The sequence below is a fragment of the Centrocercus urophasianus genome, unplaced genomic scaffold, assembly GCF_019232065.1.
Source record: "Centrocercus urophasianus isolate 14NV4802_14NV808 unplaced genomic scaffold, USGS_Curo_1.0 seq_24, whole genome shotgun sequence".
NCBI classification, from domain to species: domain Eukaryota; kingdom Metazoa; phylum Chordata; class Aves; order Galliformes; family Phasianidae; genus Centrocercus; species Centrocercus urophasianus.
The window spans coordinates 2427555-2442091 of NW_024884800.1; the positions used below are offsets into that span (position 1 = coordinate 2427555).

Below are 14537 nucleotides of genomic sequence, written 5' to 3' on the forward strand. Positions count from 1 at the left end.
CCTCGCTGCACACAGGACGTTCACAGCACAGCCCTGCATGGCACACGAGCAGCCCCGAATTTTTTGGCGGTGACTTAATTCTGGCGCAGCTCAAACAATAGGCAGGCGCTGGCAGAAAGGCCGCCCGGCCCCGCAGCCATCCGGCGTTGATTTTCAGCTAGGAAAAAAAAATAAATCAGTGCCATCAGAACGACAGACAGCAGCTCCTTGCTTTGGCAGCCGGCACGGCACTGGGACCATTGGTGTGGGGTGGATGCACCGGGCTGGGTGTCCTGATGGACTGAATGTCGCTTGGACAGCTCAGGCTGTCACCTTATAAGGAACATGAAAAGCAGAAGACGGACATTCAGACAGACGGACACCCAGCCCTGCCAGACCCTCCCAGCTCTCCTCTCAGCTCCTTGCCCCTGTCCCCACACCGTACCTCGGCTCACACTTGCTCCCATGGCCCTGCCGCTGCCTGGAAGGGGACGGCTGTCCCCGGTAGGACATGGAGGAGGAGACGTTGACGGTGAACATTGTGGCACGGGGCAGGAGCTCCCCAAGCTCTCACCCCGTGGTTCTGTCCTCTGTTCCCACCCGGTGTGGCCGTGGGGCACTCAGCTTCCCAATGCCATGCCCACCCTCGGGATTTTTATGGAAGCACAGAGGACGGACATTCTGGCGCCGGTTAGACCCTGTGGGCTTAACCCCTTCCTGCCCCCAGCTGCACCGGGGCCGCCTCTCCTTCCAGCAGCACTCAGTCCTACAGCTGTGTATCACTGGTGGGGCAGGGGCTGACCCCTGTGACCTTCAGAAGATACTGAGCTCAGCAGAGCTCAAGGCTCAGGCTGGGGTGCACAGGTGCTGGAGAGGACTGGGGAAACCCCACTGGGATCGCTGGGTTCCACAGAGGCTCAGCCACATTCCAGGGCTGCTACCAGCACTCAGCTCCACTGCTGAGTCCCGCATCCTTGATTTGCTGCTGCTTTGGTGTCTGCCTGGGAGTCAGCTCGGTGTGAGCACTGCCTGCTGCTGGAGCCCAGTGGTGAAGGTAAAAGACGCTGCAGGAACCAAGGGGAGGAAACAAAGCCCCAGAGAGGTGAATCTCGTATCCCAGCTCTCAGTCACAGTATGCGCTCCAGACACGCTGGGCAGGACAACGTTCCTGCAGATGGATCCTGGACACTGTGGCACCGACACCTTGACCTGAGTGCTGCACACAGGGTTTGAATTTTGGGGGTCCTTTGTGTAGCCTGGAGTTGGACTGATGATCCTTGTAGGTCCCTTCCGACTCAGGATATGCTGGGATTCTGTTCCAAGCAGTCCATGCAGGGAAGGAGGCAGCAGCCAGGAGCAGCTCGGCAGCAGTGGGGTCTCGGCAGGGCAGCACCATCCTCTAGCGGCCTCCTGCTGCACTGTGCCCACCACGCTTCAGGTGTCAGGATGCTCTCGTCCCTTTCTGGCCCATAAAGATCCATAAATGGGATCGGGGTCCCAGAGAAGGGACAGATGAAGTGGTGGCACTGGGAATCAGTCCCTTCGGTGGTGCAATGCACATGGAGAAAGCGGAGCTCCTGCAGCACTGCATCTTCCCGTGGTGGCCCGGCAGCACATGAATGGCTGCATCCAGAGAGGTCACTGCATGCAGCAGGGTCCAGCTTAGCACTGGGAGGTGAGAACTCAATGGGGTGGATGTGACGGCTGGGGGTCTCCGAGAGGACCTGCCTGCCTCCTGCTCTAGGATCCAAAAGCACCACAGAATGGGGCCATCCCAGCTCTGGTGAGGCTGCTGCAACTTCAATGCCACATGGCAGCCTTGCTCATAACAGCAGAGCCAGCCCTGCTCCTGACCTGAGCATCAGCCCTGAGCACATAGCATCCAGCCCTAGCCCCACTGGTAACAAAGTGGGCTCAGCACTGGCCCTGGGGCTCACAGTGCCTGGGTACAGCTGTCCTGGGACTGGTGAGCACAGCAAAAGGAGATATGGCGCTACCAAGATGACCCCCCCAGCCCCTCCCTCCCTGCGTGGAGCCCACAAATGGAGTCTTTCAGCCCCAGCAGAGACTCAGCACATGATAGGATGCAGGGACTGGGTCAGACAGAGAAAGGGAAGGAGGAGAAGGTGCAGGGATGGGGATGCCCATTTGCAGTTCTCACCTGGTGAAGTCTTCATCCCCGATCATGTGCCGAGGGATGGGCGAATACCTGGAGGGGGTCACCTGTGGGGGGGGCAGGGTATGCAGGCTTGCTCTCCACACCACCCAAATAGCCCAGACTAGAGTTATGGCTTATGTGGTTGTCAGCCAAGGCTGAAAAGGCTGCAAAGAGAGGAGATGGGCATCAGGAGCAGGAACTGGCCTCAGTGTAGATGTGGAGCCCAGCCCAGCTCCAGCGTGTGCCATCCCCATCCCTGCTACGGAACCCCCCGTTCCTGCAGTGCAGGGCTGCTGCCTACGTACTGCTGGCGTAGTCGGGGGGCGCGTACATGTCGTTGAGGTGCAGGCTGCCAGGCTTGGCCACTTTCAGGTACACCATATCAGAAGTGTTCTTCAGCGCAGCCACCGCCTCCTCGTGCCGCACATCCTGCAGGTTGGTGTTATTCACCTGCCACAAGGCAAAGGGACAGTAAGATGCGGTCAGACCCATCCTGGTTGGGATGCTGGGAAAGGGGACAGGGGAGAAGCGTGGAGGTGTGGGTTGGGGCTCACCGCCAGCAGCCGGTCCCCGATCTGCAGGCGTCCGTCCTTCTGGGCAGCGCCTCCCTCGATGATCTTGGTGATGTAGATGCTGTTGTCCCCAGGGATGTGTTGGTTCCCAATGCCCCCCGCGATGCTGAAGCCCAGTCCTGGGAATGAGCAGGAGGGGAGGAGAGAGAGGAGGGATGTTTGGCCGCAGCCAACCCTGGGCAACGGGACACCTTCTCACTGCGAGCTTTGATGCGGAGCTGCCCCACACCTTGCACTCACAGCATCCCCCCTTGTAGCATCCTATCCCACAGGATCCCAGCCCACAACACCCCCCATGCCAGAGGGACTCCCTGCCGCAGCCCCTTTGCTCACCTTTGGGTCCCTTCATCAGGTTGACCTCCATGATGGTCTCCGGTGGGGGCTGCCGGCGCCGCACAACGAGCCGCACCACGGGGCCTGCTTCCTTCAGGGCCTCCACTGCTTTGCTGTGCACCACCTCGGAGACGTCCACGTCGTTGACCCGCAGCACGCAGTCATTTACCCTACAGACACGGTGTGATCCTGAGCTCCCCAGCATCGCCAACCCTGTGCCACCACGGTCACCTCCGCCACCCAGACCCTTGCACAAGGGGAGCTGCTTAAGTTGGATGGGTCCTGCGCTTTGGGATGTGCCGGAGCCAAAATGTGGGGTGACAGCAATGTTCCTCCTCAGGGGTGGAGGCTATGGGGGAAGCAGGGGAGGCAGTCCACATGCTGGAGAGGGGGGAAGGATGGATCCAGCACTGGTTAAGAGCCAGAGCCAGGGAGGAGACGGGATGCTGATAGCAGGAGGATGTCTGGAAAGGGGACCTGCCCAAGGAGAAAGGACTGGAAGAAAGCAGGTTGAGAGCTGTGCAGTGGGAGCGGGAGGCATGGTGAAATCCCCATCCCTGCACACTCACCCCAAACGTCCATCCATGGCTGCCGCTCCCCCGGGGATGATTTTGGTGATGAAGATGCCGGGATCATCTGGAATGTGGGGGTTGTCGATCCCTCCTGCTATGCTGAAGCCGAGGCCGGAGTTACCCTGCAGGAAAGCACATGGGGCATCTGTCCCACGCTGTCCCCAAAACCCAGTGAGCCCCTGGGCTGGGCTGCTCCGTGCAGGCAGTGGATGTGTGGCCAAGGAAGATGGGTGCTCGTCAGCCCAGCTCTCAGTGCGGAGCGCCCAACAGATGGAGCAGGAGCGTGGGAGCCGCCAGGACCTCCCTCACCACCGCGTCTCTGTGAGAGACTGAGCTGGAGGACGAGGGGGTGGTCCTTGGCGGAGAAACCTCCCTTTGCTGGCAGATCCTCAAGAGGAGACACCACCCGCACGACCCATACAGAGAAGGGGGGCTTGGGTCAAGTGCTGGCAGCCCAGTGGCTCCTGCAAGACCACTTTGAGTCTTAGCATCCAGTGAGACGTGGGTATTACATGTGCTCATGGCCCAAAATATCCCCAGTTGACCCCAGATTTGGTGCCCAAATCTGCTCTAGGGAGGCGTAAGGATGGAGATGAAGCCTTGCTGGGAGGAAGGAGGGAGCCCCTGTCCCAGTGCTCGCTGTGTCCCAGCAGTGTCCCAACACCAGAGGTATTTCTGTTGCCCAGTCCTTGCTCACAGCACCCTGCTCTGTCACACACTTAGGAGCGCTGCTCCCAGTGCCATGCTTGATGCAAGCGGACAATTACTGTTTATTTTTTTCTGCTCTGCCTTGGAAATCAGATGGCTTGTTGCCTTGTTTTCTCATGCGGAAGAGCTGACACTTAGTCACATCCTACCAGGCCTGCCTCTCATATGCAGCCACGCTCAGGCCAAGTTCTGTCCCGGCTGCCCGGCGGTGCTGCTCATCCACAGAGGGAGGGGAGCCCTGGGGGCCCCTGCATGGACCCATGGCTGGGATGGCTGCATCCAAGCAGAGGCTGCAAAGGAGGTCTCCTGACAACAACGTGTCCAGCTCAGGCCATGATTCAGGAGGCATTTGTTACTATTCCGATAATCTAGAAGAAATCAAATTAATGAGATTTCTTTGCCGGCACTGGGGCTGCTGGAGATGTGGGGACAACACCTACAGCAGACTCGTGCACTGCCCATTGACCCACTGCCACGTTTCTTTGCAGACAGCTCCCCAAATCTGCCATGGTTGCCCTTGTCTTCACAGCAAGGGCAAGCCCATTGCTATGGCTGAGGGTTCTCATCCCTGGAACACAATGCTTTTGCCCCTCTGGCAGCCCGGAGCACACAGCAGCACTCAGCCCAAAAAGGAAGCATCCCCTGGGCACGCTTTGTCAGGCGCAATGGGGAAGCGGTGGGTGAGGCTGCAGCCCCGGATAACCTTCCGTCCACCCACCTCTGTGATGCAGAGCAGGGGGGGAGGAGGGGGATGACTAAAAGAACAGGAGGACGAGTGATGCGTCTTCCCCTGCGCTGCCAGCCAAGTGTGAGGAGGAGGCCCTGCACGGTGCTGGAGCTCCTGGGTGTGGGGTGGGATGGGGCATGCAGCGGTGCAGGGATGGACCATGCAGCTCTGCGCTTACCCCATGGGGCTGATGCATTGGAGCCAAGTCTGCTCCATCTTTTCCCACTGTGCTCACAGCCCCTACTTGACCCTCTGCTCACGTCCCCATCCCCACAAAACCACCGTTATCCCAACGTCAGCGCTGCGTGGCCAGGATCCCACCGACACAGCAGAAGGTACAGCCAGGAGCTCCCCCCGCCCCGCCGCAATCCAGGCTGCCAGAAAACCTGTCCTCATTGCTCAGCATCACGGCACTCTGTGCCTGCGGCGAGGCAGAGCCATCCGCTGGGGCAGGGGGGGCACCGGGGCACGGAGGCGAGAGACAGAACCCCCCCCCCCTTTTGTGCGCCAGTGCAGCTCCTCCTGCCTCCATTTTCCAGCAAAGCCGGTGACAAAGAGCCCCCTCCTATCCAACTCTGCGCTGGCGGCTGTGAGGGGGCGAGGGTGCGAACGAGAAACCCTCCTCCTCCCTTCTGGAGGGGTGTGCGGGGGGAGCGGAGCGGTGAGCCCACCCCTGTGCTGCAGGGAAGGAGAGATGGACCCGGCCCGCCGCCCCCCCTCCCAAAACCCCCCCAGCCCATTCGCTGTGTGAGTGGGAGGAGATGCCCATGGGGAGGACTCACCCTTTCCAGGACGATCTCCTCATATTTGAACATCCCATCACTGCCGTTCACCTGCGGAGAGGGAGAGATGCGTTACGGCCGAGCACATCCCAGGATACTGCAGTACTGAGAGTCCACCCCAAAACACGGAATATTTGAGAATCCACCCCAAAACCTGGGCTGTCAGAAATGCAGTCGCACAACCCTGCCCTGAAATCCAACCACTCGCTGCTTCTCTCTCTGGGCACGATCCCAAACCCGCTGACTTTAATGCACTTCAGCTCAGCCCTTTTATTCCGGCAGCTCAATGTGCGAGGCGTGAAAAGGGGCTCCACACAAAGCAACGACGCCTTCGTTAGCCAGCGTGTAATTAACCTCGGGAATGCACTGCTGCAGGAAGCAAAGGAAGGGCTTGTGGATGGTCTGTGTGTTACAACACAACGTACATCTCTGGTAGCCTCTAACTCCTAACTAACATCTTCCAGCAGCATGGCTTTGTTAATGTGGAACTCGGAACCATCTCTTCTGTTGAAACAGTTGGACACAAAAGGAGTTGAGTGCAATATACAGAAGGCGCCCCGATACAAAAAATAGGAAAGCCATGTGGATGCTGCTCCCTGCCCTGAAGGAACTCCCACAGCCATCGTGGTGAAGGTGATGGGATGTGGTGGTGAGGGCAGGGACTGAGAAATGGGCAGTGAATTAAAAGCAAAAGAGCTGCAGCTGTAGGCTCTGAAATAGCAAAGCGTGCAGGCCACAACCTTCCATTTTCCCCATCTCTGCCAACACTCAGAAAAAGAAGGTGGCAATTTCAAAGACATCATCCAGATACTTGCTTCCTCTGCATGCCCCGGGTCATCAGAGTAGGTCCTGAACAGCTATGGAGACCTCAATATAGGGAAAAAAAAATGCTGAAAAAGAATTGTATATTTAAAATGGGAAGAGGTTGACTCAAACCTCACACTTGAAGTCCTTTTGGGAGATGAGGGAGCAGGCTGTGGGGTTGCAAGGCAGCAGGAATGGGGCTCAGACCTCAGAGCAATGCCATGGGTTTGTAGTGAGCATTGGGAATGCTGAAGGAGAGCACGCTCTACTGTGGGTACCATGCTGCAAGAGGGATGAGGATGGAGAGAGCGTGGAGAAGGGAGATGGCATCATGGCTTGGGAACGTGGGCCAGGAGAGGAGGTTGAAGGCATTGAGGTGGGTTTGGCCTTAAAGAACTGACAGAAGGAAAAACTGGACTGAAGAGGCAGATGCAAGCAGTGGTTGAAGAGGAACCTGCTGGGACGTGTCAGGCTGGTGGGAGTTGAGCACTGTCAGCCCCAGAGCCTTGCAGGACCACTGTGACCACTGAGAGTGATAGAAGGGAACAGAAACAAAAGACAGAAGGAACTTGAAACAAAAGAGATTCAGATGGGGCATAAGGGTGAAAAGAAAGCTTTGGGACGTGCTGTTAAGGTATTGAGTTGGACCAGACGACTTTGAAGGGTCCCTTCCAACTCCAACAATTCTAAGAGTCTATGATCGACAGCTGCAGGAACATCCCAGGGGCACAGATGCTGCATCCCTTTGCCCAGCACCAGCACAGCGCAGGAAGGGGAGGATGAAACCTCTTTGGGTGGGGGCTGCAAGACCCCCCACCTCCGCTCTTCCTCCTCACCCCACCACACTGACTCATGCCGACCCCCCCTCGCCACCTCCTTCGCCTGAGCCCCCAGGCAGTTGGTGGCTCTGTGCGTGGCTCTGCCTCCCCCCAGCTTTCCAGCAACTCAGATTCCTGGCAGCCGCCGCTACTACACACGTTGTCCTCTCCGCTTTGGCATTCAACGCTATTGCCACACAGACAGCCATATGCACACCCACGGCCGCAGAGGAACAGCACATACATACCTACAGGATGGGGATGTGCAGAAAACTTTGACAATCTGTGAGCCGCGGGGAGAGCCAGCAGAACCAGCCCAGAGAGCGGCAGCCACCCGCAATGGGAAGCACCAGGGCAGGGACCCACGGCACGGGACACAGGGACACCCCAGGACGTGGCCCCATTGCAAAACCTTCTGAAAGTCTTGGGGTTGTCAATGCTGAGCAGCATTTTGTGTCATGAAATGGGAAACGTTGGCACCTGCCCAGCACTGCATGTGCCAGGTCAGCCAAGCCTGGACGTGAAGTTCCTGCTCCGATTACGTCTCCAAAATCCGCACAATAGAACACCAGTTAATTGCATAAAGAAACCAAATGGAGCCCTTAATATATACCACGTAACCAAGGGAACAAGCCAACAAAGCTAGTGTTCCAGCACAGGAAAACTGAATACCGGTTACTCATTGACAGCAAAACCCGGAGCGCCTCTATTGCCCCTCCAACTCTCTGCCAAGCTCCCTCCCAGTTCAGGAGCTGCCTCCATGCTAAGAGCATTGCAGAGCTGGCACGTGTGGCTCTCGTGTGGGGCTTGTATGGGTGATGCCCAGCTCCAGGCTTTCACATGGGTATCCTGAACCATGTCCCTGGGTTGCTGTGAGGCAGGGTGAGCCCACCCCACTCTGCTCGCATTTCTCAGGGGTTTCTCTTGCTTAGCTCACAGCTCACTGGCTGTTCCCTACACAGCCCCACCATGAACCCAAACTCTGCTCTGGTTTCAAACAAAGTAGGGCCAGGATCATTGCTCTAAGCCTGTCCCATGCAGGAAGCCCACCTGAAGTCTCAAGGAAAGGCCTTCTCTCCAGCCTTCACTTCTCTTTCGCGTTTTGAGCAGCAGGGAAATAGTTAGAAATGATGACATTTAAATCGTCAACAGAAGGCTGCAGAGTTAACACTCACTGAATAAACAGAAATGCACACACCTTCCAGTGCTACTGCAAGCTGTCTGCAGGCTCAGCCGGCCAACACTGTGCTGTCGCACGTGGAACACGGTTTGCAATTTGCTAATGATTCAGGACCAAATTTAGAAGGCTAAGATGGAGTTCCTCAAACCAACCCAAATGGCTGCAAGGAGAATAACCTGCAGGAACAGTCATCCTTCTGCTTTCTGAGTCCATGCCTTGCAGCCACCACATTAAGGGGACAGTTGTGTGCTGAGTGCAGGTTGGGCGCGTGGCTGAGCTCCAACAATCAGCACCAGGATTGGGCAGCACTGAGGACACAACACAAGGGGTTCAGCTTCGAAGAGGCAGCTCTGGGACACAGACAGTGCTGCTTGCCATGGGAACAGTGCTCTTGATGCTTCCTCTACGCCTGGGGCCTGGGTGTGCAAAGCACACTAAGTGGGGAACTGGCTGTGAGCAGGTGCTTGTATGAGTCCAGCTCGACTGCAATGCCTTTAATGCAGCAGGAGTCTGATAAAAAATTTGTTGGATTTTTACAACCTAGAAGCACAGCCTGCAGTGAAGCTGAGCACCAGCCCTGGCAGTGAGCAGGATGTGATGCCACATGCTCCTGGAGATGGAGGTGGGTGGGCAGAGGGACACAAATGTGGAGCAAGCTTCTTAATAAACAGCCAGGGCCAAATTCAGCCCAGCAGCTAGTCCAATGTTATCAATGGAGCTAGAACAGGAAGGAACTAGACCACATCCATCTGTTTATCATTAAGGAAAGCATTGAATAGTTAAGTAATTAAAGACTGGAAGATGTCACATTAACCCTTCCAAATACTGTACCAACAGGCTTCAGCTTTTGTTTTCGTAAGAGAGCATGCTGCCAGACTTCCCACTTCAGAGTGCTCTTCTGCAGAAAGCCCCCACCGTGGCTCCTTTGCTGACCCCTGGAACAGCCAGTGGGAGATGTTAAGGTTTGTTTTCCCCAGAGCCTGGATCTCCACGAGGTTGGATATTAGAAAAAATTTCTTCTCAGAAAGATTGGTGAGGTACCAGCACAGGCTGCCCAGGGAGGTGGTGGAATCATCATCCCCTGGGGCTGTTCAAGAACAGGGTAGATGCTGCACTGAGGGACACTGTTTACTGGTATGGTGGTCATGGGTTGATGGTTGGACTAGATGACCTTAGTGGTATTTCCAACCTTATGATTCAGGTGGCAGGATGGAGCAGGGTTCACCCTCGCTCTAAAGAAGGACCACATTTATGTGGGACACGGGTTCTTCACAAGCCATTTTTTGGCACTGTGTTGGCTGCTTTCTGCACTGCTGTGGCAAGAATTAGAAGGAAAGAGGATTTCCAGGCTGGAATTCACAGCCCCAGAAACCAAGGCATAGCCACCCAGTGGGCTGCAGGAATGCAGATCCCTTTCAGCACTCCCTGCAGTCATAGACTGCCACGTGATGGGCTTGGGCAGGAAACCTTTGTAGATGACAACACTCTCGTGCCACAACTTCTGTAAGGCTGCTGGACCCAGGGTCACTATGCTAAGACAGAAAGCACGGACTCCCTCCTGAATGCAGGAGGCTTTGACTCAGCATCTGACGCCTGAAATGTTTTATGAGAAAGGCTCAACCAAAAGGAGCAATCCATCCACCTCAAGTCCAAAGACCAACCAAGCCCTGACAAACTGATAACCGAGCTCCCTTCTGGGAGCTGTGCTGCAGATATCCACAGTGGCTACCCTTGCTCCTTCCATCCTCCCTGCAGGAATGATTTGCAAATGCTCTGGTGAGTGTTGCAGCAGCTTGCAAACTCTCTCTGCAACCAGCTGAGGATTACCTCTACAGCAAGCCAAGAGTACCAAATGCACAGTGGCTGCAAACACTCTCCATCACCAAGCACTGCTCAGCTGCTGGCAGCCGTGGCTCTGCTCAGCACAGCCCCAGTAGGGTTTGGGGCTGGGATATGATGTGGGTTTGTGGCACAGATACCAGACCCTTCTGCCATCTTGCTGGGGCCTTTTGGGCACCTTTGAGCCAAGAAAATGCAGCATTTGTTGAAAAGAATTGAAACAAAACCGGGAGACTTACAGAGAGCCCTTGTTCCAGCGAGTCTGTGTTCACGATAATGGGAGCAGGGTTGGCCTGTGGGGAGACAAAAGCGGGATGTCACCAAACACAGCCCGCTGCACTGCACGGCCTCATCCTGGCCATGCCTCCACAGCCCTTCCAGGCCAGGCAGAAGAGGGCAGGTTGGGAAGGGTTCTGTTCTTGCCCTTCCTCCACGCGGCCAGCAGCCTGGGCTGGATATGGGGACACAGCATTGCTCAGGCATGGGTCTCCTCCGTATTCCCCAGACACGTGGTCTCAGCTGCAGCAAGCGATATGGGCAAGACTAGAAACTGTTCCAGCCTCAGGTCCGATTCATGTGAACGCTAGAACTAGAAATCCACATTGCTAAGGGATGAGGAAACAGGAGGGTTTGGAAAGGAGATCCTGTGGGATGGACATATCGGCAGCAGACCATCCCTGGGGCCTGCAGGCACCTCCCAGCACAGCAGCTACGGCCGCAACCCGGGCCGCTGCCAGCGCGGCCATTCGCGCTCGTCACCCCGGGGTCCCGCGCTGAGCCGGAGCTGTCCAGCACCGCAACCTCCTGAAGGCGCGGTGCCCGTCGTACCCGCAGGCCCTTCCCGTGGAGCATCCCCACATCGGGGAGGTCTTTGTCTTCTGAACGAGGCCAAAGAAGAGTACATTCGGGCTAATCGTAAGGCTGACGTTTCTCACCAGCACACAACAGCAAACAGCGCAAAATCCAGGGTGTGCTGGGATTTACAGCACCATTTCAAGACTCATGTGTAGAGCAATGGCCAGAGCTGCACGGGAAAATGCTGGTAAACACGAGCTACGAGGGGAGGCGAGCCCTCTGCCTTGGGAAATCAGACGCCTGAGAGCCTGGTGAGGAGAAGCAAGTCGCAGTAGAGCTAGTGTTGCAGTTAACAGGAATCACTGGCTACCCAGTAACGTGGGCGGCCACATTGCACAGCCCAACAGCCTCAATGAATCTAAGACTTTCTCAGGAGCGGGCTACTGCCTCACTGCTCTCCTCTAATATAAGTTTCCTGACAGAGAACCACCTCCTCACGTCATCCAGAAAGGCAGTCTCCACCTTCTCCTGTTTTAGCTGTCTGTATTTCTGGACGTTTCACCCTCATGGTTCTGTAAGTGGCAGAGTTACGGGTCAGATGAACTGCGTTTCTGATCTTGCCCAGAAAGGTTCAGCTCTCATAAGCATGGAACAGGAGGTAGTTAATTTGATTTATTTGGATGCCTTCTGATCTTTCCAGCAGCTGTAACTATTGGTTACTAAACCATAGCTTTTATGGCAATTAATTCTCTAGCTCAGGGAAATATGACCACTTCCAAGCTCTCCTGCCAAACCACTCCCACACACGTAAAAGAATCATAATTTTCAGGTCCAATGTCTTGGGATCTCCATGGCCCAGAAGCAGTGTTAAGCTGGGAATATCCCCTCTCTGGTAGTGCACAGTCCTTGTATTTAGTCCAGATAATTTGTGAGATAGCATATATTAAACCTGGCACTGGCTTTTATTGGTCCCCAGTGCAATTCTAGGAAGGGATTCCACATTTCAAGGCAAAAAAAAACAAAAAAACAAAAAAAAAAAAACAAAAAAACCAGCAGTACTTCTACTGCCAGCAATTAACACATGGTGGATGTTTGAACCTTGGCATGCCAGAGGCCAGCTCTTATTAGATGAGTTTCCAGGAAGGATATAGAAGAGGCAGCCTAACTAAATGCAGTCTGTCACGTGCCCCATGATTTATGACATTAATTCAACTCCGCAAATGATGGGGAGAAGTGCTCTGTATGATAATGCCACGGAGGCTTCTGCAGGTCTAGCTTGAGTCCTTCAGCGAGCCCCACTGCAGCCTCTTTGTCGAATTACTAATGGCCCACAAATCACACATCACACTGCCTCGCTCACACAGTGGTGAGCCCTAAGGACATATTTTGTCTAGCCCGCTCGCTGCGCGCTGAGCATCCTTCGCAGCCATTCCACACTACTGACTTCTACATCTCAAAATACTGCTAGGAGCACAATTTCCCACTCAGGCTCCAGATGGGACCCAGGAGATGCTGAATGCAAGTGGCTGCTTAAAACAAAGTCACACACGATCAGAAGGAATTCAGACCAGGAAATCCCCATTTGCCTCCTGTGGCCAACTATTCCAGATACCGTGAGGAAAGACGTTTGGATTTTAGCCCTGACTTCCACTTGCAAATATTCCAAGATTTGCACCTTTCCTGCTGTGCAATGCTATAACAGGACAGAAAGTACCATAAAATTAACAGGGTGGCAAAGTCTCTGGCTGCAGCAAATGAGAACGAGCCCAAATGCAGCAGCTGCAACCACAGCAAGGAAAGAAAAGATCTGCATACCTTTAGAAGCCTCAGGTAGGCAGGGATCACCAGGAAGAGATGCCTCCACTGCCAACCCTTAAATGAGGTCTGGGAAGGGGTGGATCCTGACTCCACCCCTTCCAGTCACTCAGGCACATTACATGCACCTGAGCTCCCCTGGGTTGGTCCTGCCCTGCCACCAGGTGCTCCATCACTGCATCAAGACATGACTTAGCATTTCCACTACATTGGTGGTAAAGGCTCCACTTCTTTGAGCCTCCAGAAACCAGAAAGTTCTTGAATCTTGACCTTCAAGCCTCGTTCCCCTTCACTGCTATTCCTTTCAGCTCCTGTTGCTGCCCAGATTTTCCCAACAGCTGTCCTCTGCCTTGCTGGCTTTGTGCCTAGATCAATCTCTCTGCATATGTGCAGCGACCCCCTCACTCCTCAAGGTCCTCTTCGAGTCCCACCTTCCCTGCAGCCTTCCAACACACAGGGTTTGTGCAGCCTGCTGGAGGGGGTCTGGGGCACCTCTAGCTCTACTGCATTTTGCTGCTCATGCTGTCAAGTGACGAGGGGCTCAGACCTTTTTTTGTTTGTAAATCTCCAAGCAGCAGCAGGGCTCGGTAAATAATAATAGTGTGATGAAGCATTTTAGATGGAAGAGATCTGACAGCCCTCATTGAGTGTGACCTGAATGCACAGCCCCGTTTCCTCTCCTCCCTGCATGCAGCAACCCCCTGTTCCTTAGGGCATAAATTACTTACCATTCCCTATAGAATTGAGGGCATGGTTAATTCACCAGCACATTCCTGCTGCCCAGCAATAGAAACAAAAAACTAACAATTTCTTTCCTGCCTTGGCTGGCAGAGGGCTCAGCCAATGTGCCTGCCTGATGGAGGAAGGCAGGTGTCAGCCCAAGGGCACTATGCCAGTCACCCGTGGGCAGTGCTGTTAGAGCATCACCCCTTCTCCTTCATTTCTGTTGGCATCATTGGCTGGGATGAAGACGGGATTTACAAAACGTGACCATTTTCCAAAACTTCCAATAGAAAGAAAAGCTGCAATTAAATGCAAATGGAGGAGGTTCGTCAGCACGTTACAAAGGGAGGGAGCCTCATTCTGCAGTGTTCCCATGAGGACGGGGTTGGTTCTGAACTGGAAGCCCAAGCCATTCCTTCCGTGCTGGCAGCCCCAAGATTTGCATCTGGTTCACACCCCCCACACATCCCACTCAGGGTTGGGGATTTGCACCTCCTCCAGCCACAATAAACCTGCTGCAGGCCGCTGAGACCTGCAGCAACTGGACTGTGCTCACACACAAACCCACCTCCATCTCAACTAGTGATGGGGCTGAAGCAGGAGCTTCCAGAGCTGACAAATCCCTGTCTGCAGGAAGGCTGTTTGCCTCAGGGACAGAGGGCAGAGTGACTGTGACTCTGGGCCTGTGCACAAGAAGCCAGGCACTGACTTATATCTGCTTGATTTTTATAA

At 55.0% G+C, this 14537-nt stretch overlaps 1 protein-coding gene across 1 annotated transcript in view; it reads right to left on the reverse strand.

Moving 5' to 3' along the window:
- Positions 1-14537, reverse strand: part of DLG3 (discs large MAGUK scaffold protein 3) — a 55284-nt gene that overhangs the window by 18616 nt on the left and 22131 nt on the right. Inside the window, 8 exon segments of the mRNA XM_042824958.1 lie at positions 2141-2211; positions 2213-2301; positions 2443-2587; positions 2692-2828; positions 3043-3212; positions 3612-3736; positions 5832-5882; positions 10712-10765. Of these exon segments, the coding sequence (XP_042680892.1) occupies positions 2141-2211; positions 2213-2301; positions 2443-2587; positions 2692-2828; positions 3043-3212; positions 3612-3736; positions 5832-5882; positions 10712-10765 (842 nt within the window).